The sequence below is a fragment of the Bufo gargarizans genome, chromosome 6 (genome assembly GCF_014858855.1).
Source record: "Bufo gargarizans isolate SCDJY-AF-19 chromosome 6, ASM1485885v1, whole genome shotgun sequence".
In the NCBI taxonomy this organism is placed as follows: Eukaryota; Metazoa; Chordata; class Amphibia; order Anura; family Bufonidae; genus Bufo; species Bufo gargarizans.
The window spans coordinates 119,023,269-119,042,566 of record NC_058085.1 but is presented as its reverse complement, the minus strand read 5'-3'; the positions used below and the strand labels follow the sequence as shown (position 1 = coordinate 119,042,566).

Here is a 19,298-nt window from a genome sequence, read left to right as displayed (position 1 = left end):
ATTACGTCCTTTTTCGCAGACTCAGTCACAAAGGGGATTTGCACCCGAATCTGCGACTTTTCCCAGCTCACACCACTTTTCTGAGGTGGCAGAAAAAGGGAGCGGGCCTGCCAGCCCATCTTATTTATTATTTTCTATACATGTTTTTGGCATAAAAAATGACTTAAATCTACACCAGCAAGGGCACTACCATAGATTTAAGCAAGTCGCACCGCCAGCAACTTAGACGCATCAACTGCCAGTGGACATAGACTAAAACCGGCATCTAAATCGCTGATCCTAGTAAATGTCCCCCCTTGTCTATATGGTGGTGGCAAAGATCACTTTGCCCACATCTGTCTCAAGAAGCCGGAAAACTTTAGAAACTAGAGTCAGTAGGAAAAGGAGACTATGGGCGAAGATAACTCCTCTCCATCTCTGCCTGTTCCTGTAACTCTGTTGTTTGAAGGTATTAGGTTCACTGTGTTGTCCCTTCTTGTTTCTGATTCGGCAGGTAGTTTCCTGCATCAGGCGTGGTGGCTCAGTACCTAATTCCAGTTTGACGTCTGAAGAATGCCTTGGTGATGACATATGTCAATGAAAGGGCTCTGTCTGAGTCCGTACAGTGCATCACTGAACCCTTGGAATTACGAGTTGGAGTTCTTCACTCTAAGAAGATATGTTTTATGGTGCTTCCAGAATTGACTAGTTCTCTTCTGTTGGGGCTGTTATGACTGCAAAAACATAATCTTGTCCTGAATTGGAAGTCGAAGAAGTTCTTCCTTGAGCAAATGTCTGTGAAGATAAGTACTTTGAGAAGCGGCCACATACCATCAGGACCCGGACGAAAGAGCCTCCAGGGGAGTTCAAGGGAGACGGCAGTGTCAGAAGAGCGAGGGAGGGTAAGTACTATGTAAAACATCTTTCCTCCACAGGTTAGTAACAAGTGCTAATTAGGGAAATGCACGGAGAACCCCATTAAGCAAAATTTGGACAGGGGTTCATTGGAAAATCATGTTCTCCTGCTGGTGCTGGTTTCTTTTTTGTGAAACAAGATGGATCATTTCATCCATGTATAGATTATAGAGGCCTCAATGAAATCAACATGAACATCTACCATAATTTCTGCATTATTTGACCAACTATGTGGATCTAAAATCTTCAATTACGTTGGGACTATAACTTGATTTGTATTTGTCAAGGCGACGAATGGAAAACTGCCATCAAAACCCGTGATGGGCGTTACAAATACATGCTGATCCCCTTTGGTTTAGCAATGTACCAGCATTTTTCCAAGAATTCCTCAATGACGTGTTCAGAGACCTTCTATATGTCTGTATAGTAGTTTTATCTGGATGATATTTACATTTTTACTCAAGACCTTGAGTCTTATTGCAAACATGTTAAAATTGTGCTCCAGAGACTGAGGGAGAATCGTCTCTATGCTAAACTCGAAAAAATATATCTTTAAAAAGTCTTCACTCCCGTTCCTCGGATATATCATCTCATGAATCAAGGTCTTCAGATCGACCCCAAAAAATGAACTGCTGTATTGAACTGCCGTCACCCATGTGGTCTGAAAACAAACCAATGTTTTTTAGATTTTGCAAATTATGATAGACAATATATCCCAAATTTTTCTTCTCTCATGGTTCCCATCTCAGCCTTGACCAGCAAGGTAGCAGATACTAAAGGGTAGACACCTGAGGCTGAAACAGCTTTTGTGAGTTTAAAACAAGCCTTTTCTTCAGGGCCAACTTTGCATCTGGATTTCAGTAAGCAATTATTGTAAAGGAAGACATCTTCTACAGGAGTTGGAGCGGTCGTAAAACAAAATAATTTCTTCTGGCAAAACAGTAATGCGTTTTTTGTTTCTTCAAGGCTTTTACTGCTCCAGAACTCAATTATTCCATTGGTGGAACTATTGGCTCTGGAAAAATGGTGGTATCTTCTTGAGGGTGCAACTCAACCAGTGATAATTTACACCCACCACAAAAATCATACGTCAGTCTGCACAGTGGCTTAATCCTTGTCAAGCATGAATTTTATTGGTTTTTACTCAGTTTCATTTTCTCCTTCATTTCTGAACCGCAGACAAAAATATTAAAGCTGACGCTCTTTCAAGATATTTTGACCCTGATCAAGAAGAAAAACTACTACACATTATAGACCCTTCAAGCTGTGGCGTAGTGTGGGTTGCCAGCACCTGGGGCAAGCCTATCGCACCCCCTAACCTGTGACACGTAATCGCTGGGTCAACTGGAGAAGGCAGCGTAGCCGGTTCCTCCATTCACCACATAATGGTTATTTAGCTATGTCCACAGAGCAAAGGAGAAGGCAGAAGCATTAATAAACCACTTGTAACGGGGCGCCGAAGGTGCACTCGGTCTCCCATCAGCCGCAGACCTGCTGCTTAGCTTCGGGAGCGAGGATCTGTGTTTGGCCTCGTTCCCAGGGCGGCCTTGCTAGCTGGGAGGCTCCCTGCTCCTAGATCTGCCTTGAGCGCCGAGCTGATCAATCGGGGCTCGACTTGTTTGTCTGTCGGTCATGTGACGCTGGCCACGTCACATGACCCTCACTCCCCACTATAAATACAGACGGCCTGCTGGCTACAGGTTGCCTGTGATTTTTGTCCTATAGGCTGTGTACTTTATTGTTATTAAGCTAAGTCTGGAATTGAACCTCAATCCGCCTCTTGACACCTCTTCTGCCTGCTCCGCGTACCTTGACGCTACCTCTCAGATTTTAACCTTGGCTTGTTTATGGATTTTTCTTTGCCTCTTCCTTTGTTCTGACGTGACCTCCTGGACTGACCTCGGCTAGTTGACCCGCCTCGTCTTCCATTTTTGTTCTACCTCTTTTCTGCTTATTGTAACTTCTCAGTGGCTGTCCTCTTCCTTGCTGTCTCTTTCTCTCTGCTTGCACTTAGTAGGTTAGGGACTGTCGCCCAGTTGCGCTCCATCACCTAGGGCGGGTGGTGCAAGTAGGCAGGGACAGGGGACCGGGTGGCAGCTCAGGGGGTGCACCTCCGCTCTATCTTGATTCCTGTGACTCTACCCGTGACACCACTTCTGTCTTCCCTTCGGGGTCCCTGACAGCTGGAGACCCAATCTGCTAGATCCTCTGAAAGCAGTACCGTCCCCTGAAAACCTCTCCCCACTGGCAGCAGTATTGTCCCTATTTGTCTCAACTCTCTTGGGGACTTGCAGGACAGAAGCAGTGAGTCTGGACTTGGACGAAAATAGCTTATCCTGCAGTTCTGGTAGAAGCTAGAATGCAGTGGGTAACAGTAAGCATGATGTCACTGTTTACATGTCGCTGATGGTCACATGACTCTAGGCTATATGAGTAAAGCACATCCTTTACACTGAATGCAGCTTAGGGTTTAGGTTAGGGATGAGGGTTTGTGGATTAGGGCTAGTCGGTTTAGGGTTTGTATTAGTGGGTTAGAGTTCAGCCTAAATTACTGACTCCAGAGGGAGGACCCCCTTTTAACCATTCCATTGTAGTCTGGTAGAAGCTAGAATGTAGTGGGTAAAAAGTGTGACATCACAGGTCACGTGGTATGAGCTATAAATTGCATCTTGTTCCTCACATATCAGTACACTGCTGTATATAGTACACTGGTGTATATACTATGTATCTGTACCCACTGCATCTATTATGCCATATAATACATGCAGTGTGTACCAATATGTGAGGTACAAGGTGTAATAGATCTGTTATACCTTGTACCTGATGTATCAGGACACTGCTATGTATGCTATATGTCAGCTACAAGTTATAAAAGATGCAGTTAATACAGATATATATGGACAGGTATAGATTATGGTCACTGTGTAAGGTACATGAGAGTTGCTATTAGGGTTAGGGTTTGTATTAGGGTTAGTACTAGAGTTAAGGTTTGTAACTGTGTCTCTGCTTCCTCAGGAGTATCGCCAGCTGATGTAACTGTGGAAAATTTTTCTAGAGTCTGGCAAAAAACCAACAGTGCATTTGAGAAAGCCTCTGTTCCAGTGAATAAAATGCAGACCGGAAGCGTAAAAGTACTCCTCAGTTTGCTCCAGGTAACAAGGTGTGGTTTTCGGCAAAATATATTAAACTTAAAGTGCCATCCTACAAACCGACTCCTCATTTCCTTGAACCATTTGAAATTATCAAGAAAATTAAGCTTGTCTGTGAATTGTTAATTAGGAAAACTCCCTGCGTCTCTGTGACTACCAAATTCTTTTAATGTATTCTGTTCAAGCCAGTGGTCTTTAATCAATTGTGTAAAAGTTCTGCTGAAGTCTCTTCTCCTCTCACTTTTGAAAATGTTCATGAAGTCAAGAATATTCTTGGAATGAAAAAAGTCAGGGGCAAAACTTTTTTTCTGGTGGACTAGCAAGGTTATTATCCAGCGGAGAGACCTTGAAAGCCTTCTGTTACAGAGGGAGCATAAGGGGTCAGTACTGTTAGATCTGTGGACCGTGCCTACCGCTCTCCTACTGTCCCCTGTGGGCTCAGACACAGCAAAGGTGTTTGATCTAGTTCTACTGCAATTTACCAGAGTCTCTGACCCCAGTAATTCAGCTGCCAACTGGAAGTATGAAGGAGGTAGCGGTCCGGTTGCTTCCCTGCAGCAAACTCCAGATCCCTGTATAGAGTTTACAGTGTGAATACCGGAGGTGTGATAGAATAACACCCTCAGGGTTTTGCCCAAAGCCAAACCAGTTAGTTGGCAAAGTGGGTTCACACTCACTGATCTCTAACAGCCCTATTAGGGTACATGAATGTTATAGACTCGAGAACCCAAACATGGACCCCTCTGTCTAAGCCAGAATGATCAGTTAGCTCTTTTCCCACTCTGGTAGACTGGTACACTTAGACCCTCCAAGATTGGCCATTCATTTGAATGACTTAAAGGGGTTCTGCACTTTGTTTTAACTGATGATCTATCCTCTGGATAGATCACCAGCATTTGATCGGCGGGGGTCCGACACCCGGGACCCCTGCCAATCAGCTGTTTGAGAAGGCAGTGGCGCTCCTGCAGCGCCGCGGCCTTCTCACTGTTTAGCGCTGGCCCAGTGATGTCACGACTAGTATCAACTAGCGTTGGTGGGGCTAAGCTCCATTCAAGTGAACAGAGTTTAGCCCTGCCCACGCTAGTTGATACTAGTCATGACGTCACTGAGTCAGCAGTAAACATTGAGAAGGCCACGGCGCTGCTGGAGCGCCCGCTGCCTTCTCAAACAGCTGATCGGCGGGGGTCCCGGGTGTCGGACCCCTGCCGATCAGATGTTGATGATCTATCCAGGGGATAGATCATCAGTTAAAACAAAGTGCAGAACCCCTTTAATGCTTCATGTGGCTAGGGATGAGTGAAGTTCATGTGCGGGTTTGTGTTGTGGTATTTACTGAATTGCGTTATGGATTCCGTTACCACGGACCATGATGGAATGCATAACAGAATGCCTTTATAAGCATTCCGTTATTCATTCCGTCATAATAGAAGTCTATGGCCTGCTTAACGTATCCGTCCGGTTTACGTTATGCTGCAGTCCTCTCCTGCATAATGTAATCCGGACGGATCCGTTATGCAGGCCATAGACTTCTATTATGATGGAATGAGTAACGGAATGCTTCTAAAGGCATTCCGTTATGCATTCCGTCATGGAATTGCATGATGGTCCGTGGTAACGGAATCCATAACACAATTCAGTAAATACTACAACACAAACCCGCACACAAACTTCAAAATATGAAATTTGCTCATCCCTAGTTGTGGCTTCACAGGATTTAAAGAAGCTGGCTATGCACTGATCGCTACTTCAGCTTCTATCTTAAAAGGGGCTGTCTTAGTGAGCCTTTAAATGTCATATTAGGTGTTATAGGTCATTTACATCTACTGCTCTATTGCCTTCTATTAGACTTTCCCCATTATCCTCCATCATTTTCTCTCTTGTAACATTGTCTGATTCTCAGTAACCCTCTGCTACACACTGGGGAAAAGTTGAACAGGAATGAGCAGTCTGCACTGAACACATGTCCTCCATTCAGAATTTAATTAAAGACCACACACACTAATACACTGATATTCTGAATGCCGCTGCGTAGCCTACTGATTAATCCACAGAGTTTCTCATGGCCCAGCAGGATTGTTCCCAAATTATATGATGCAAGATTACTTATTGCTCAAGTGATGTCGAGCATAAATCTGGTCTCCTCAGCTTGTGCCCAGGCTTATAAATGAAAAGGAACCAGTGCAGCTTATAAAACATCATATATTATCAACTCTCTATAGCTGTCCTCTCTACTGTGGACCAATGCATTGATGGAAAAGGACTGAGATCCAGAACTTGTGTTATGTGATTATCTTCTTAACACTAGTTCCATAACGCTGTAATATGGCATCATTTTAGCATCTGTATAATGGCTGCAGGACTTCCTAATTCTACTGAACCAAACGTACATCACTATTAGGGGTCTATGGAGATCAAAGTTTTGTTTAGTGCAAGTGGTCTGGGTGTGGTAGCCTTATATGGACCCTGAAATTTGACCCACCAGAGGAAATTATTCTTGGGGCCTGACCCATATATCATCTAGTGGCAATTTACTGTCTCCAAGTGTTTTTTTTCTCCTGAACCTTTGAGGCCCATTATGATTTCAGAGCCTGGGCCCACCAGAGGATCCAAACCCCAAACAGTAGGGCGTGTGAAGAGAAACATACTAATCTGATCTCCACTACCTGGTTCAGGCTACCTGGCTGTCTGCCTAACACTTCCAGCCCCCACCTGTCAGACCCCCATACACATAGGATAGTCGACTGGGCACCTTCAGAGTAGATTTGTAAGCTTCAATTCTGCATGTGATGCGATTACTAATTATCATTGCATGTAAATACCCCAAAGCAATCATTAATTCCCACTCCGTGTCAACAGACTTTTTAGGCATCGTCGTACCCATATGCTAAAGATCCCTGCGTCTCGGACTCCGTTTGTGAACAAACCTCGGTATACTTAAAGGGGTATTCCTATCACATAGGATATGCCTCCATTGTCTGATAGATTCAGGTCCCACCTCTAGGACCCGCACCTACAACGAGAACGGAGCGGGGAGAGCTATGGCTGGAGGACCCCAGAACTTGGCTATTTTCGGCGGCCCCATAGAAATGAATAGAGGGCGGCCGCGCATGCGCAGTGTGCCCTCCGTTCATTTCCTCGCTCCGTTCTCATTGTAGGTGCGGGTCCCAGAGGTGGGACCCGCACCTATCAGACAATGGGGGCATATCCTAGCGATATGCCCACATTGTGTGTGATGGTAAAACCCCTTTAAAGAAGTGTTCAACGTCTTGAGGATCCTAAAATTGGGACTTTATTCAGACATAAACCCATAACCATACAAGTAGCTAAACGACAATCCAAACAATGTTTACACATTTTGGACACACACCGTGTCCTTATTCATACTGCTGTGACCAAAATGCGTAAGCATTGTTTGGACTGTATTTTGGCTACTTGTACGGTTATGGGTTTATGTCTGAATAAAGCCCCACTTTTAGGTCTCTCAAGACACTGGACACTTCTTTTTGTATCAGTAGGGTACTGATTGTCTTCTTAATACCAGGTGGCATGCAAAGCCAGCATAACATTTTGGCAAATTTAGAAAAAAGTACAATGAAGGCCTTTACCTGTGTCAGATGCCAAGTGAAGGTAGATATCTGTTCAAAACTTCATCTGACATATTGAATTCAGTCATTGTTGGGTGCGGTCGGTGGCAATATTTGGAAGAATGTTTATGCCAAATGATAGATATCCACCCTATCTACAGAAGCCACACCTCGGTCTACCAGGTGATGGATCAGGGCAGCAATCATTATTATATAAATTGTGACGTTATCACCAGAACATCAATCTTCACACGAACGACAAGTCAATCAGAAAATGGCCGTCTCAGATCACTAATGTATAGACTATGTAGAAGAAGTAAGTGTAAAGGAGCCAGTTGAGAAGGCTTGGTATAGCTACCTGATATATATGAAAGTACAAATATAGCAAAAAACTATCCTGGCAGTTACCAGGTTAATAAATTATCTATGTGTATAGTGATGCCATTTAAAGCACCGTTCTGGGTACTCACCATCTCCACTGCTCTTGGATCAAGTTGACTGGGGGGAACAGCCACCGAAAACTGGATCTTCTTTCTCCCCTTAGACTCTGTCTGTGGGTTACTCTGTGAGAGGCTGGAGTGCATTCCTTGCGGAGCCCCAGAACTCATCCTGGCGGCTTGTCACTTCTCAGAAGTCTTCTTGTGTTCTCTGTCCTTCTGTGTCTCACCCTGAGCTGTTTACCTCCTGTAGTTCTGCTCCTTACCTCTCCCTCCTCCTTGCTATTCCCCCCTCTCAGCCTCCACTCAGTGATACACTGTATAGTATTCTCTTGCACTCCTCTAACTCTTTTGACCCCCCTTTCCTCTTACTTGATGACCTTGGTACCTCCCTCTGCCCTATACCAGTTTGTCTCCTCTCACCCTCGCTTGTAACCAGTCTGTACAGAAAGTGTATCTCCTGATCTCAGCTCTGTTAACTCAGTGCTGGAGGATATCCTTGTACAGCTGCCAGGTTGGATTCTACCTCTAGCCTGGCATGTCTGCTCTGTACACTGCACCTTTTGTCTATACGTCTCCCAGTCTGTCCCGTGCTATATACCTCTTCTCCCTCACCCTATCATAATATACGTTATAAACCTTGCAAACATCAAGGCTCTGCAGGATACTTATATAAGGCTTGGACAGCCTGTGGATTTCCAGCTGTTGAGGAACTCCAAGGCCTATCACTTCTTAATCACAAATTTCTGGATATGGGTGGATGAAATAACACTTGTAAAGTCGCAGACATTATGACATCTGGTTCTATGCTGTTTCATGTGAACACCTAGCCCTACAGCTGAAATGTACCATTGTATCCTGGAAACATCTCCTGGTGTCTCATGAATCTATGTATCTCTTGATCTTGATCCCTCCCAGAAATGACCAGAAGATAGGACTAGATGGGACTCAGATACTTATATACAGATGCAGCAGAGCTGAATTTTTAAGGTATGTCCTAAAACTGGACAAACATCTCAAATAGCTGTTGGCCAAATGCTCCTTTAGCAGACAGAGATTCCTCCTGACCTTCCCATACGCATGCATTCTGTTCCAAAGGCGTGCAAGTGTTTTCAACAGGCAGAGGGGAGTAAGCTGCTGCCGTAAACATCTGGCAATGAGAGCAAAGGCTCAGGCACTTTGAAACTCAACATACCCGATTCTTCCTTTTCCCAACATCATCTTTTGGGGAAGAATTGGCCCCCCCTCCCCCAATTGACATTTAAAATGAGCAAGTTTGGCCAATTTTGTTCTTATGTGCGGATGTCTCCTAGCGCCAGACAGAAAAATGTAGCAGGCAGCATATTTCTGTATGGAGCTTTCAGGCTATGGAAGCTGGATGGGTGCACTAAATTGCACATAACATAAACAGTTGGGTCCAGCTGGACACCACTAATTTTCATGCACCCAGCCTTACTTGGATTGCTTAGTTAGTTACGTAACACGCTGTTTCCCAATAACTCCCCCTAGATGAGTGCTACCGTGGATTCTGTATATTCTTTGGCTAGTATCTGTTTGCAAACCACAGGGCACTGGATAAGAAGTGCCTTTGATTCTATTTTAAGCCTGGCACCCATGTGATTTATTTTTTTTTTTTTTTTTCAGTTTTATGTGTAGCCAACTAAGTTTCTTTTTTTTATATTTGCAGAATCATATTTACAGTATGCTCAGCATCTCTTATTGAGTAGAGACGCGGACAGGTCCGGCTGCCTCCAACACTGTATGTTTGTCCTGTGCAGAAGGAACAGCGAACACCCCCATCTTTGCTTGGGGTTTGGCTATACAGTGGGCTCTTAGGAACCACTGTGTCAAATACATATAGTCACCCTATAGTTCCACTGTCATGGTACAAGTAACAGTGGTACTTTTGGTACTAGATATATCTTAGATAATTGCTGCAAATGCAATGGCCTAATGCATAAGCCAAGGTTCATATTGGTATAACATCTTAAGGCAGCCACACATCAGTGAGTTTGGGCTTCAGATTGAAAATTGTAGGTGGTCCGATTGGCAATCTTTTTGATAGGGAGAAACAGTTCGACCATCTATGATGTTGGAGCAGATGTGGGATGATCCCTCATTTTTATGCTTTGCCTCAAGCACAACTGCTGCATGCCCCACGATCATTAAAGACTGTTATGGTCTCACTTACTAAAGACACCGACCAACTATGTTCATGATTCACTCATTTATGAATGATCCAGATAATAGTTGGCCCCTGTGAATGCAGGAAAAGGTTAATGATAAAGCTATTGATCAAGTCACCATAACATTCATTGGTAATGGTGTCATCATCTGCAAATGCAGCATGTACAGTGGACACTGATGACTAGCGCATGGCTTTCAGAAGAGCATTCATACCACCTATTGGTTGGCTTACATTGCCACAAAAGTTTGTGCTGAAATTAGGTGCAATTTTGGGGGGAATGGTGCATCCTTGGCCACTCCTTGGCAAGCTAGGTGTAGTATATTTTTCTAAAGCAAGATGCATCAAATGTCCCCTTAGATACGCCAAATTGTGACAAATGGCTGTCTAGCTCACACTCATCACATCATTTTGTACCTGTTTAGATATAAATAAAATTGAATGGGTGAGGCTAATAGTTAAAATGTTATGGGTTGTTAATGGGACCAGGCCAGGTATGACTGAACCCCCAAGAGTTACACAATAGTTATGGTAGCTTCTAAATACAGTAAAAGGAAGATATTACAATGAGCAACTTATAGTAAAATACATTTTATCTAGGAAAAACGGTTTGATGACTGAAAGAGGGTAGCAATCAGTGAGAACAAGGGAAATCTGCTTATTATATGAATGGTGTCTCTCTGGAAACTGACCATGCATTATTAAATATCTCTAGGCAGGGGGCCTGCAGTGTTAATGAGTTCAGGATGAAGAGAGGGGGGAGTCCTGATAAAAAGACCAAAAATTCAATCTGTTTATTCGAGATGGTCATTATTTGCTTATAATTATTAAAATCTGCACTAGATCTAATGTCTTCAGCTTAGAAAAAGCTCTGCATATGGAAATATATCTGAAGAACCATGACATAGCCATGAGTGGTGAAGAGATAGCAATCACACCAATACCCAGGTGCCTGAAGGGTCTTCTACCACATAGGATCAGCATTATAGATAGTACATAGTAGGTTGAGGCCTCGGATTTTGCACAGGGTCCCAGGGGTTTAAGGTTTTGCCTCTGCACTGAACTAGAGACATATGATTTCATGGACCAGTGATACCATAGATAACCAACCAAAATTAGCTCTCTGTATTCATTTTAGTCAGTCATCATGCCAGAAGACCTACAGTATATATAGGTAATGGATAATAGATTCTTAGATAAAGGCGTTCCCCGGGAACACTGAGGTTTTAGCAAGTGCCCGCAGCCTGCCTGTCTATACAGAAGATTCATACTTACCTTACCTGCCACCCACCGCTCCGGTCCATCGGTGCCTCTGTTGTGTTCATGTGTTGAATTTTCTTTTTTTTATAATCTCTATTTTATGATTGTAGATTTTTGTATTTTATTTTTTTGTACATGATTATGCGGGCAGACATTGTGCCTGAGCTGCTGTTAACAGCATTTAGACATATGTTTTACAGCAGCCACATGGACCATAGTCACAGTAGACAAGAGATGCCTATTCACTTCTTATGTAAAAAAATAATAATACATGCTCTGTGACTTGTGCAGAGATCATTTTGCAGGGAAGGGGAGTAGATAAGCCATGGCATCACCTATTGTGAAAGGTAGGTCCTTTTGTTATCTGCATTTATAGGTGCTAACTGTCATCATAATCTTGCCTGTGATGATAATCAGATGACTGCTGAAAAGTGATTTACACAGAACAGAAATTGTCAGCGATTTAATTAAAGGGGCTATGTCACTTCAGCAAATAGCATTTATTATGTAGAGAAAGTTAATACAAGGCACTTACTAATGTATTGCTTCCTCTGCTGGCTGTATTCATTTTTCCATCACATTGTACACAGCTCGTTTCCATGGTAACGACCACCTGGCAATCCAGCAGCGATGGCTGTGCTTGCACACTCTAGAAAAAAGTACCAGCCTACATGTATGTGAACCCCCACGGTTCCAGCCACCAAAGAGGTCGCCACTTTTTCCTATTGTGTGCAAGCAAGGCCTCTCTGATGGATTGCAGGGCGGTCGTAACCATGGAAATGAGCAGTGTATAATATGATGGAAAAATTATTCCTGCCAGAAAAGGAAGCAATATGGATAATCACAATACATTAGTAAGTGGCTTGTATTAACTTTCTCTACATGATTAATACCACTTGCTGAAGTGAGACAACCCCTTTAAGCTTAGTGAAAACTGCAAGATTTTTGTAATTTTTGAATAACATGAACATTTTTAAAACATCACCAAAAATTATTAAACACATCTAATTTAAATGGAACCTGTCATCAACTTTGTGCTGCCCATAATAACGGCAGTATAAAGTAGAGACAGGTGAGTTGATTTCAGTGGTCTGTCATTTAAAAGTTAACATTAAGTGGTTGCCGAGAACCAACATCACAATCATTGCAGACTGGGCCTAGAAAAGAGTCCCGGCCACCTGAGAAGAGTCCTGGTTATTCATGAATTCCTGCTCTCCCTGCTGATGACTGACATCTTCTACCTAGATTTCTCCTTTCCTCTCTAGGAGAGAACTGTCAGTCATCAGCAGATGGGCGAGGAGAGCAGGAGATTATGAATAACCAGGACTCTTCTCAGGTAGATGTGACTCTTTTCAAGACCTGTGCTGCAGTGATTATGATGCTGGTTCTCGGCAACCACTGACTTTTAGCTTATGACTGACACACCGCTGACATCAGCATTTCTGTCACTATTTTATGCTCAAGTTGATGACAGGTTCCCTTTAAAGACTTGGGGGGTCATTTATAAAAAAATATTTGCTGCTTTTTGGCGTATTAAAGGCGTAGATTTTGTCGCAATGGTATTTTGAAGAAAAATCTGCGCCTTTTTCCCCCCATGTATTGCACTTTTTTCAGAACTGGTGAAAATAGAGGGCGTGGGCGGGGAAGAGGACAGCCCGGCAGGCCCATCTGATTCATCATTTTCTATGCTTGTTTTTGGCGTAGAAAATGACAAATCTACACCAGCAAGGGACCTGGCGTATACTTAAGCAAGCCAGACGGCTGCCGCTAAAGCGCCTAAGTTATGTAGAGGCCGGCACCTCTACATATCTAAGGTGCATCAACTGGCAGTGGACAGGGACTAAGAACGTCTAAATCGCCGGTCTAGGTAAATGTCCCCCTAGATTCAAACAGTACGTCATTTTCTAATGGCACCTCCCTCCTTTCTGAGAGATTAGCATTTTAGACAAATTAATGATGCACTAATAAAATCGTATATGATCATAATGTTCAAGGCATTGAACCTGTATAAACGCACACAGCGCTTGTACATACTGTTGAGCCATAGGCATTCTGTAGGCTTCCATATGGTGCCAGCAATCTCTTATGGAAATATTATTCTCTATATGTAATCGTTTTAGCCTAGGCACTCCAGTGTAGAGTTGAGCGAACACCTGGATGTTTGGGTTCGAGAAGTTCGGCCGAACTTCCCGGAAATGTTCGGGTTCGGGATCCGAACCCGACCCGGACTTCGTCCCGGACCCGAACCCCATTGAAGTCAATGGGGACCCGAACTTTTCGGCACTAAAAAGGCTGTAAAACAGCCCAGGAAAGGGCTAGAGGGCTGCAAAACGCAGCAACATGTAGGTAAATCCCCTGCAAACAAATGTGGATAGGGAAATGAATTAAATTAAAAATAAAATAAATAAAAATTAACCAATATCAATTGGAGAGAGGTCCCATAGCAGAGAATCTGGCTTCACGTCACCCACCACTGTAACAGTCCATTGTCAGATATTTAGGCCCCGGCACCCAGGCAGAGGAGAGAGGTCCCGTAACAGAGAATCTGGCTTCATGTCACCAGAGAATCAGTCTTCATATCATAGCAGAGCATCATGCTTCACGTCACCCAACACTGGAACAGTCCATTGTCAGATATTTAGGCCCAGGCACCCAGGCAGAGGAGAGAGGTCCCGTAACAGAGAATCTGGCTTCATGTTACCAGAGAATCAGTCTTCATATCATAGCAGAGAATCATGCTTCATGTCACCCACCACTGTAACAGTCCATTGTCATATATTTAGGCCCAGGCACCCAGGCAGAGGAGAGAGGTCCCGTAACAGAGAATCTGGCTTCATGTCAGCAGAGAATCAGTCTTCATGTCATAGCATAGAATCGGGCTTCACGTCACCCACCACTGTAACAGTCCATTGTCATAAATTTAGGCCCCGGCACCCAGGCAGAGGAGAGAGGTCCCATAACAGAGAATCTGGCTTCATGTCACCAGAGAATCAGTCTTCATATCATAGCAGAGAATCATGCTTCACGTCACCCACCACTGTAACAGTCTATTGTCATAAATTTAGGCCCCGGCACCCAGGCAGAAGAGAGATGTCCCGTAACAGAGAATCTGGCTTCATGTCACCAGAGAATCAGTCTTCATGTCATAGCAGAGAATCATGCTTGACGTCACCCAACACTGGAACAGTCCATTGTCAGATATTTAGGCCCAGGCACCCAGGCAGAGAAGAGAGGTCCCGTAACAGAGAATCTGGCTTCATGTCAGCAGAGAATCAGTCTTCATATCATAGCAGAGAATCATGCTTCACGTCACCCACCACTGTAACAGTCTATTGTCATAAATTTAGGCCCCGGCACCCAGGCAGAAGAGAGATGTCCCGTAACAGAGAATCTGGCTTCATGTCACCAGAGAATCAGTCTTCATGTCATAGCAGAGAATCATGCTTGACGTCACCCAACACTGGAACAGTCCATTGTCAGATATTTAGGCCCAGGCACCGAGGCAGAGGAGAGGTTCATTCAACTTTGGGTTGCCCCGCAATATAATGGTAAAATGAAAATAAAAATAGGATTGAATGAGGAAGTGCCCTGGAGTACAATAATATACGGTTAAGCGGAGGTAGTTAATGTCTAATCTGCACAAGGGATGGACAGGTCCTGTGGGATCCATGCCTGGTTCATTTTTATGAACGTCAGCTTGTCCACATTGGCTGTAGACAGGCGGCTGCGTTTGTCTGTAATGACGCCCCCTGCCGTGCTGAATACACGTTCAGACAAAACGCTGGCCACCGGGCAGGCCAGCACCTCCAAGGCATAAAAGGCTAGCTCTGGCCACGTGGACAATTTAGAGACCCAGAAGTTGAATGGGGCCGAACCATCAGTCAGTACGTGGAGGGGTGTGCACACGTACTGTTCCACCATGTTAGTGAAATGTTGCCTCCTGCTAACACGTTGCGTATCAGGTGGTGGTGCAGTTAGCTGTGGCGTGTTGACAAAACTTTTCCACATCTCTGCCATGCTAACCCTGCCCTCAGAGGAGCTGGCCGTGACACAGCTGCCTTGGCGACCTCTTGCTCCTCCTCTGCCTTGGCCTTGGGCTTCCACTTGTCCCCCTGTGACATTTGGGAATGCTCTCAGTAGCGCGTCTACCAACGTGCGCTTGTACTCGCGCATCTTCCTATCACGCTCCAGTGCAGGAAGTAAGGTGGGCACATTGTCTTTGTACCGTGGATCCAGCAGGGTGGCAACCCAGTAGTCCGCACACGTTAAAATGTGGGCAACTCTGCTGTCGTTGCGCAGGCACTGCAGCATGTAGTCGCTCATGTGTGCCAGGCTGCCCAGAGGTAAGGACAAGCTGTCCTCTGTGGGAGGCGTATCGTCATCGTCCTGCGTTTCCCCCCAGCCACGCACCAGTGATGGGCCCGAGCTGCGTTGGGTGCCACCCCGCTGTGACCATGCTTCATCCTCCTCCTCCTCCACCTCCTCCTCATCCTCGTCCTCCTCCTCCTCCAGTAGTGGGCCCTGGCTGGCCACATTTGTACCTGGCCTCTGCTGTTGCAAAAAACCTCCCTCTGAGTCACTTCTAAGAGACTGGCCTGAAAGTGCTAAAAATGACCCCTCTTCCTCCTCCTGGGCCACCTCCTCTTCCATCATCGCCCTAAGTGTTTTCTCAAGGAGACATAGAAGTGGTATTGTAACGCTGATAACGGCGTCATCGCCACTGGCCATGTTGGTGGAGTACTCGAAACAGCGCAACAGGGCACACAGGTCTCACATGGAGGCCCAGTCATTGGTGGTGAAGTGGTGCTGTTCCGCAGTGCGACTGACCCGTGCGTGCTGCAGCTGAAACTCCACTATGGCCTGCTGCTGCTCACACAGTCTGTCCAGCATGTGCAAGGTGGAGTTCCACCTGGTGGGCACGTCGCATATGAGGCGGTGAGCGAGAAGGCCGAAGTTACGCTGTAGCGCAGACAGGCGAGCAGCGGCAGGATGTGAACGCCGGAAGCGCGAACAGACGGCCCGCACTTTATGCAGCAGCTCTGACATGTCGGGGTAGTTGTGAATGAACTTCTGCACCACCAAATTCAGCACATGCGCCAAGCAAGGGATGTGCGTCAAACCGGCTAGTCCCAGAGCTGCAATGAGATTTCGCCCATTATCGCACACCACCAGGCCGGGCTTGAGGCTCACCGGCAGCAACCACTCGTCGGTCTGTTGTTCTATACCCCGCCACAACTCTTGTGCGGTGTGGGGCCTGTCCCCCAAACATATGAGTATCAGAATGGCCTGCTGACGTTTACCCCGGGCTGTGCTGAAGTTGGTGGTGAAGGTGTGTGGCTGACTGGATGAGCAGGTGGAAGAAGAGGAGGAGGAAGCTGAGTAGGAGGAGGTGGCAACAGGAGGCAAAGAATGTTGCCCTACGATCCTTGGCAGCGGAAGGACGTGCGCCAAACAGCTCTCCGCCTGGGGCCCAGCCGCCACTACATTTACCCAGTGTGCAGTTAGGGAGATATAGCGTCCCTGGCCGTACTTACTGGTCCACGTATCTGTGGTTAGGTGGACCTTGCCACAGATGGCGTTGCGCAGTGCACACTTGATTTTATCGGATACTTGGTTGTGCAGGGAAGGCACGGCTCTCTTGGAGAAGTAGTGCCGGCTGGGAACAACATACTGTGGGACAGCAAGCGACATGAGCTGTTTGAAGCTGTCTGTGTCCACCAGCCTAAATGACAGCATTTCATAGGCCAGTAGTTTCAAAATGCTGGCATTCAGGGCCAGGGATCGAGGGTGGCTAGGTGGGAATTTACGCTTTCTCTCAAATGTTTGTGAGATGGAGAGCTGAACGCTGCCGTGTGACATGGTTGAGATGCTTGGTGACGGAGGTGGTGGTGTTGGTGGTACATCCCCTGTTTGCTGGGCGGCAGGTGCCAACGTTCCTCCAGAGGCGGAGGAAGAGGCCGAGGTGGCAGCAGCAGAAGAGGCCGAGGCGGCAGCAGCAGAAGAGGTAGCAGGGGGAGCCTGAGTGACTTCCTTGTTTTTAAGGTGTTTACTTCACTGCAGTTCATGCTTTGCATGCAGGTGCCTGGTCATGCAGGTTGTGCTAAGGTTCAGAACGTTAATGCCTCGCTTCAGGCTCTGATGGCACAGCGTGCAAACCACTCGGGTCTTGTCGTCAGCACATTGTTTGAAGAAGTGCCATGCCAGGGAACTCCTTGAAGCTGCCTTTGGGGTGCTCGGTCCCAGATGGCGGCGGTCAGTAGCAGGCAGAGTCTCTTGGCGGCGGGTGTTCTACTTTTGCCCACTGCTCCCTCTTTTGCTACGCTGTTGGCTCGGTCTCACCACTGCCTCTTCCTCGGAACTGTGAAAGTCAGTGGCACGACCTTCATTCCATGTGGGGTCTTGGACCTCATCGTCCCCTGCATCGTCTTCCACCCAGTCTTGATCCCTGACCTCCTGTTCAGTCTGCACACTGCAGAAAGACGCAGCAGTTGGCACCTGTGTTTCGTCATCATCAGAGACGTGCTGAGGTGGTATTCCCATGTCCTCATCATCAGGAAACATAAGTGGTTGTGCGTCAGTGCATTCTATGTCTTCCACCTCTGGGGAAGGGCTAGGTGGATGCCCTTGGGAAACCCTGCCAGCAGAGTCTTCAAACAGCATAAGAGACTGCTGCATAACTTGAGGCTCAGACAGTTTCGCTGGTATGCATGGGGGTGATGTGACAGACTGATGGGCTTGGTTTTCAGGCGCCATCTGTGCGCTTTCTGCAGAAGACTGGGTGGGAGATAATGTGAACGTGCTGGATCCACTGTCGGCCACCCAATTGACTAATGCCTGTACCTGCTCAGGCCTTACCATCCTTAGAACGGCATTGGGCCCCACCAAATATCGCTGTAAATTATGGCGGCTACTGGGACCTGAGGTAGTTGGTACACTAGGACGTGTGGCTGTGGCAGAACGGCCACGTCCTCTCCCAGCACCAGAGGGTCCACTAACACCACCACGACCATGTCCGCGTCCGCGTCCTTTACTAGATGTTTTCCTCATTGTTATCGTTCACCACAACAACAAAAATATTATTTGGCCCAATGTATTGAATTCAAATTCAGGCCTTTTTTTACAGACACCTAACACTATCTGGCTATCTATTTAGGTACCGTATTACACTAATACAGGCACAGCAGTAACCATAGATTTAGCTGAATATAAATTTGAGGCCTATTATTTAGGCGCTGGGTGACAGGTATACGTTTACAGACAGAATTAGACTTGGATATGCACAGTAGCGTGTGTGTGAAGTTATTGAGAATGACCCTATCAGCACCTTGAATCTAATATACCCTTTTAGGGATAAATTTAAAGTAGGCCTGATACAGCAGAAACCACTAATTTAGAGAATTGCTAAATTGGGAATTGTATTTCAACCCAGAACAAAAACTGTGCTTTGACGGACACTAAATAACTTGCCCAGCCACAGCAATAACCACAGATTTAGCTGACTATAAATTTGAGGCCTATTATTTAGGAGCTGGGTGACAGGTATAGGTTTACAGACAGAATTAGACTGGGATATGGCCAAAAAATAACCACACTATTGATGGTTAAATGCACTTGGTGTGACAGCTTGACCAACCACACTATTGAGGGTTAAATGCACTTGGTGACAGGCTCAGCTTGCCCCTGATGTAGTATATGGCCAAAAAATAACCACACTATTGATGGTTAAATGCACTTGGTGTGACAGCTTCACCCTGATGTAGGAAATAGCCAAACAACAACCACACTATTG

The 19,298-nt window shown here is 45.7% G+C and overlaps 1 protein-coding gene across 1 annotated transcript in view; it reads right to left on the bottom strand.

Annotated features, from left to right (window-relative positions):
* The window catches only part of PPP1R1B (protein phosphatase 1 regulatory inhibitor subunit 1B), a 79,361-nt gene extending 70,846 nt beyond the window's left edge, over positions 1 to 8,515 (bottom strand). The window contains exon 1 of the mRNA XM_044298994.1: positions 8,098 to 8,515. Coding sequence (XP_044154929.1) covers positions 8,098 to 8,235 — 138 coding nt within the window. The 5' untranslated portion in view covers positions 8,236 to 8,515. The remainder of the gene's footprint in view (positions 1 to 8,097) is intronic.
* Between the last annotated feature and the right edge of the window lie 10,783 nt (positions 8,516 to 19,298).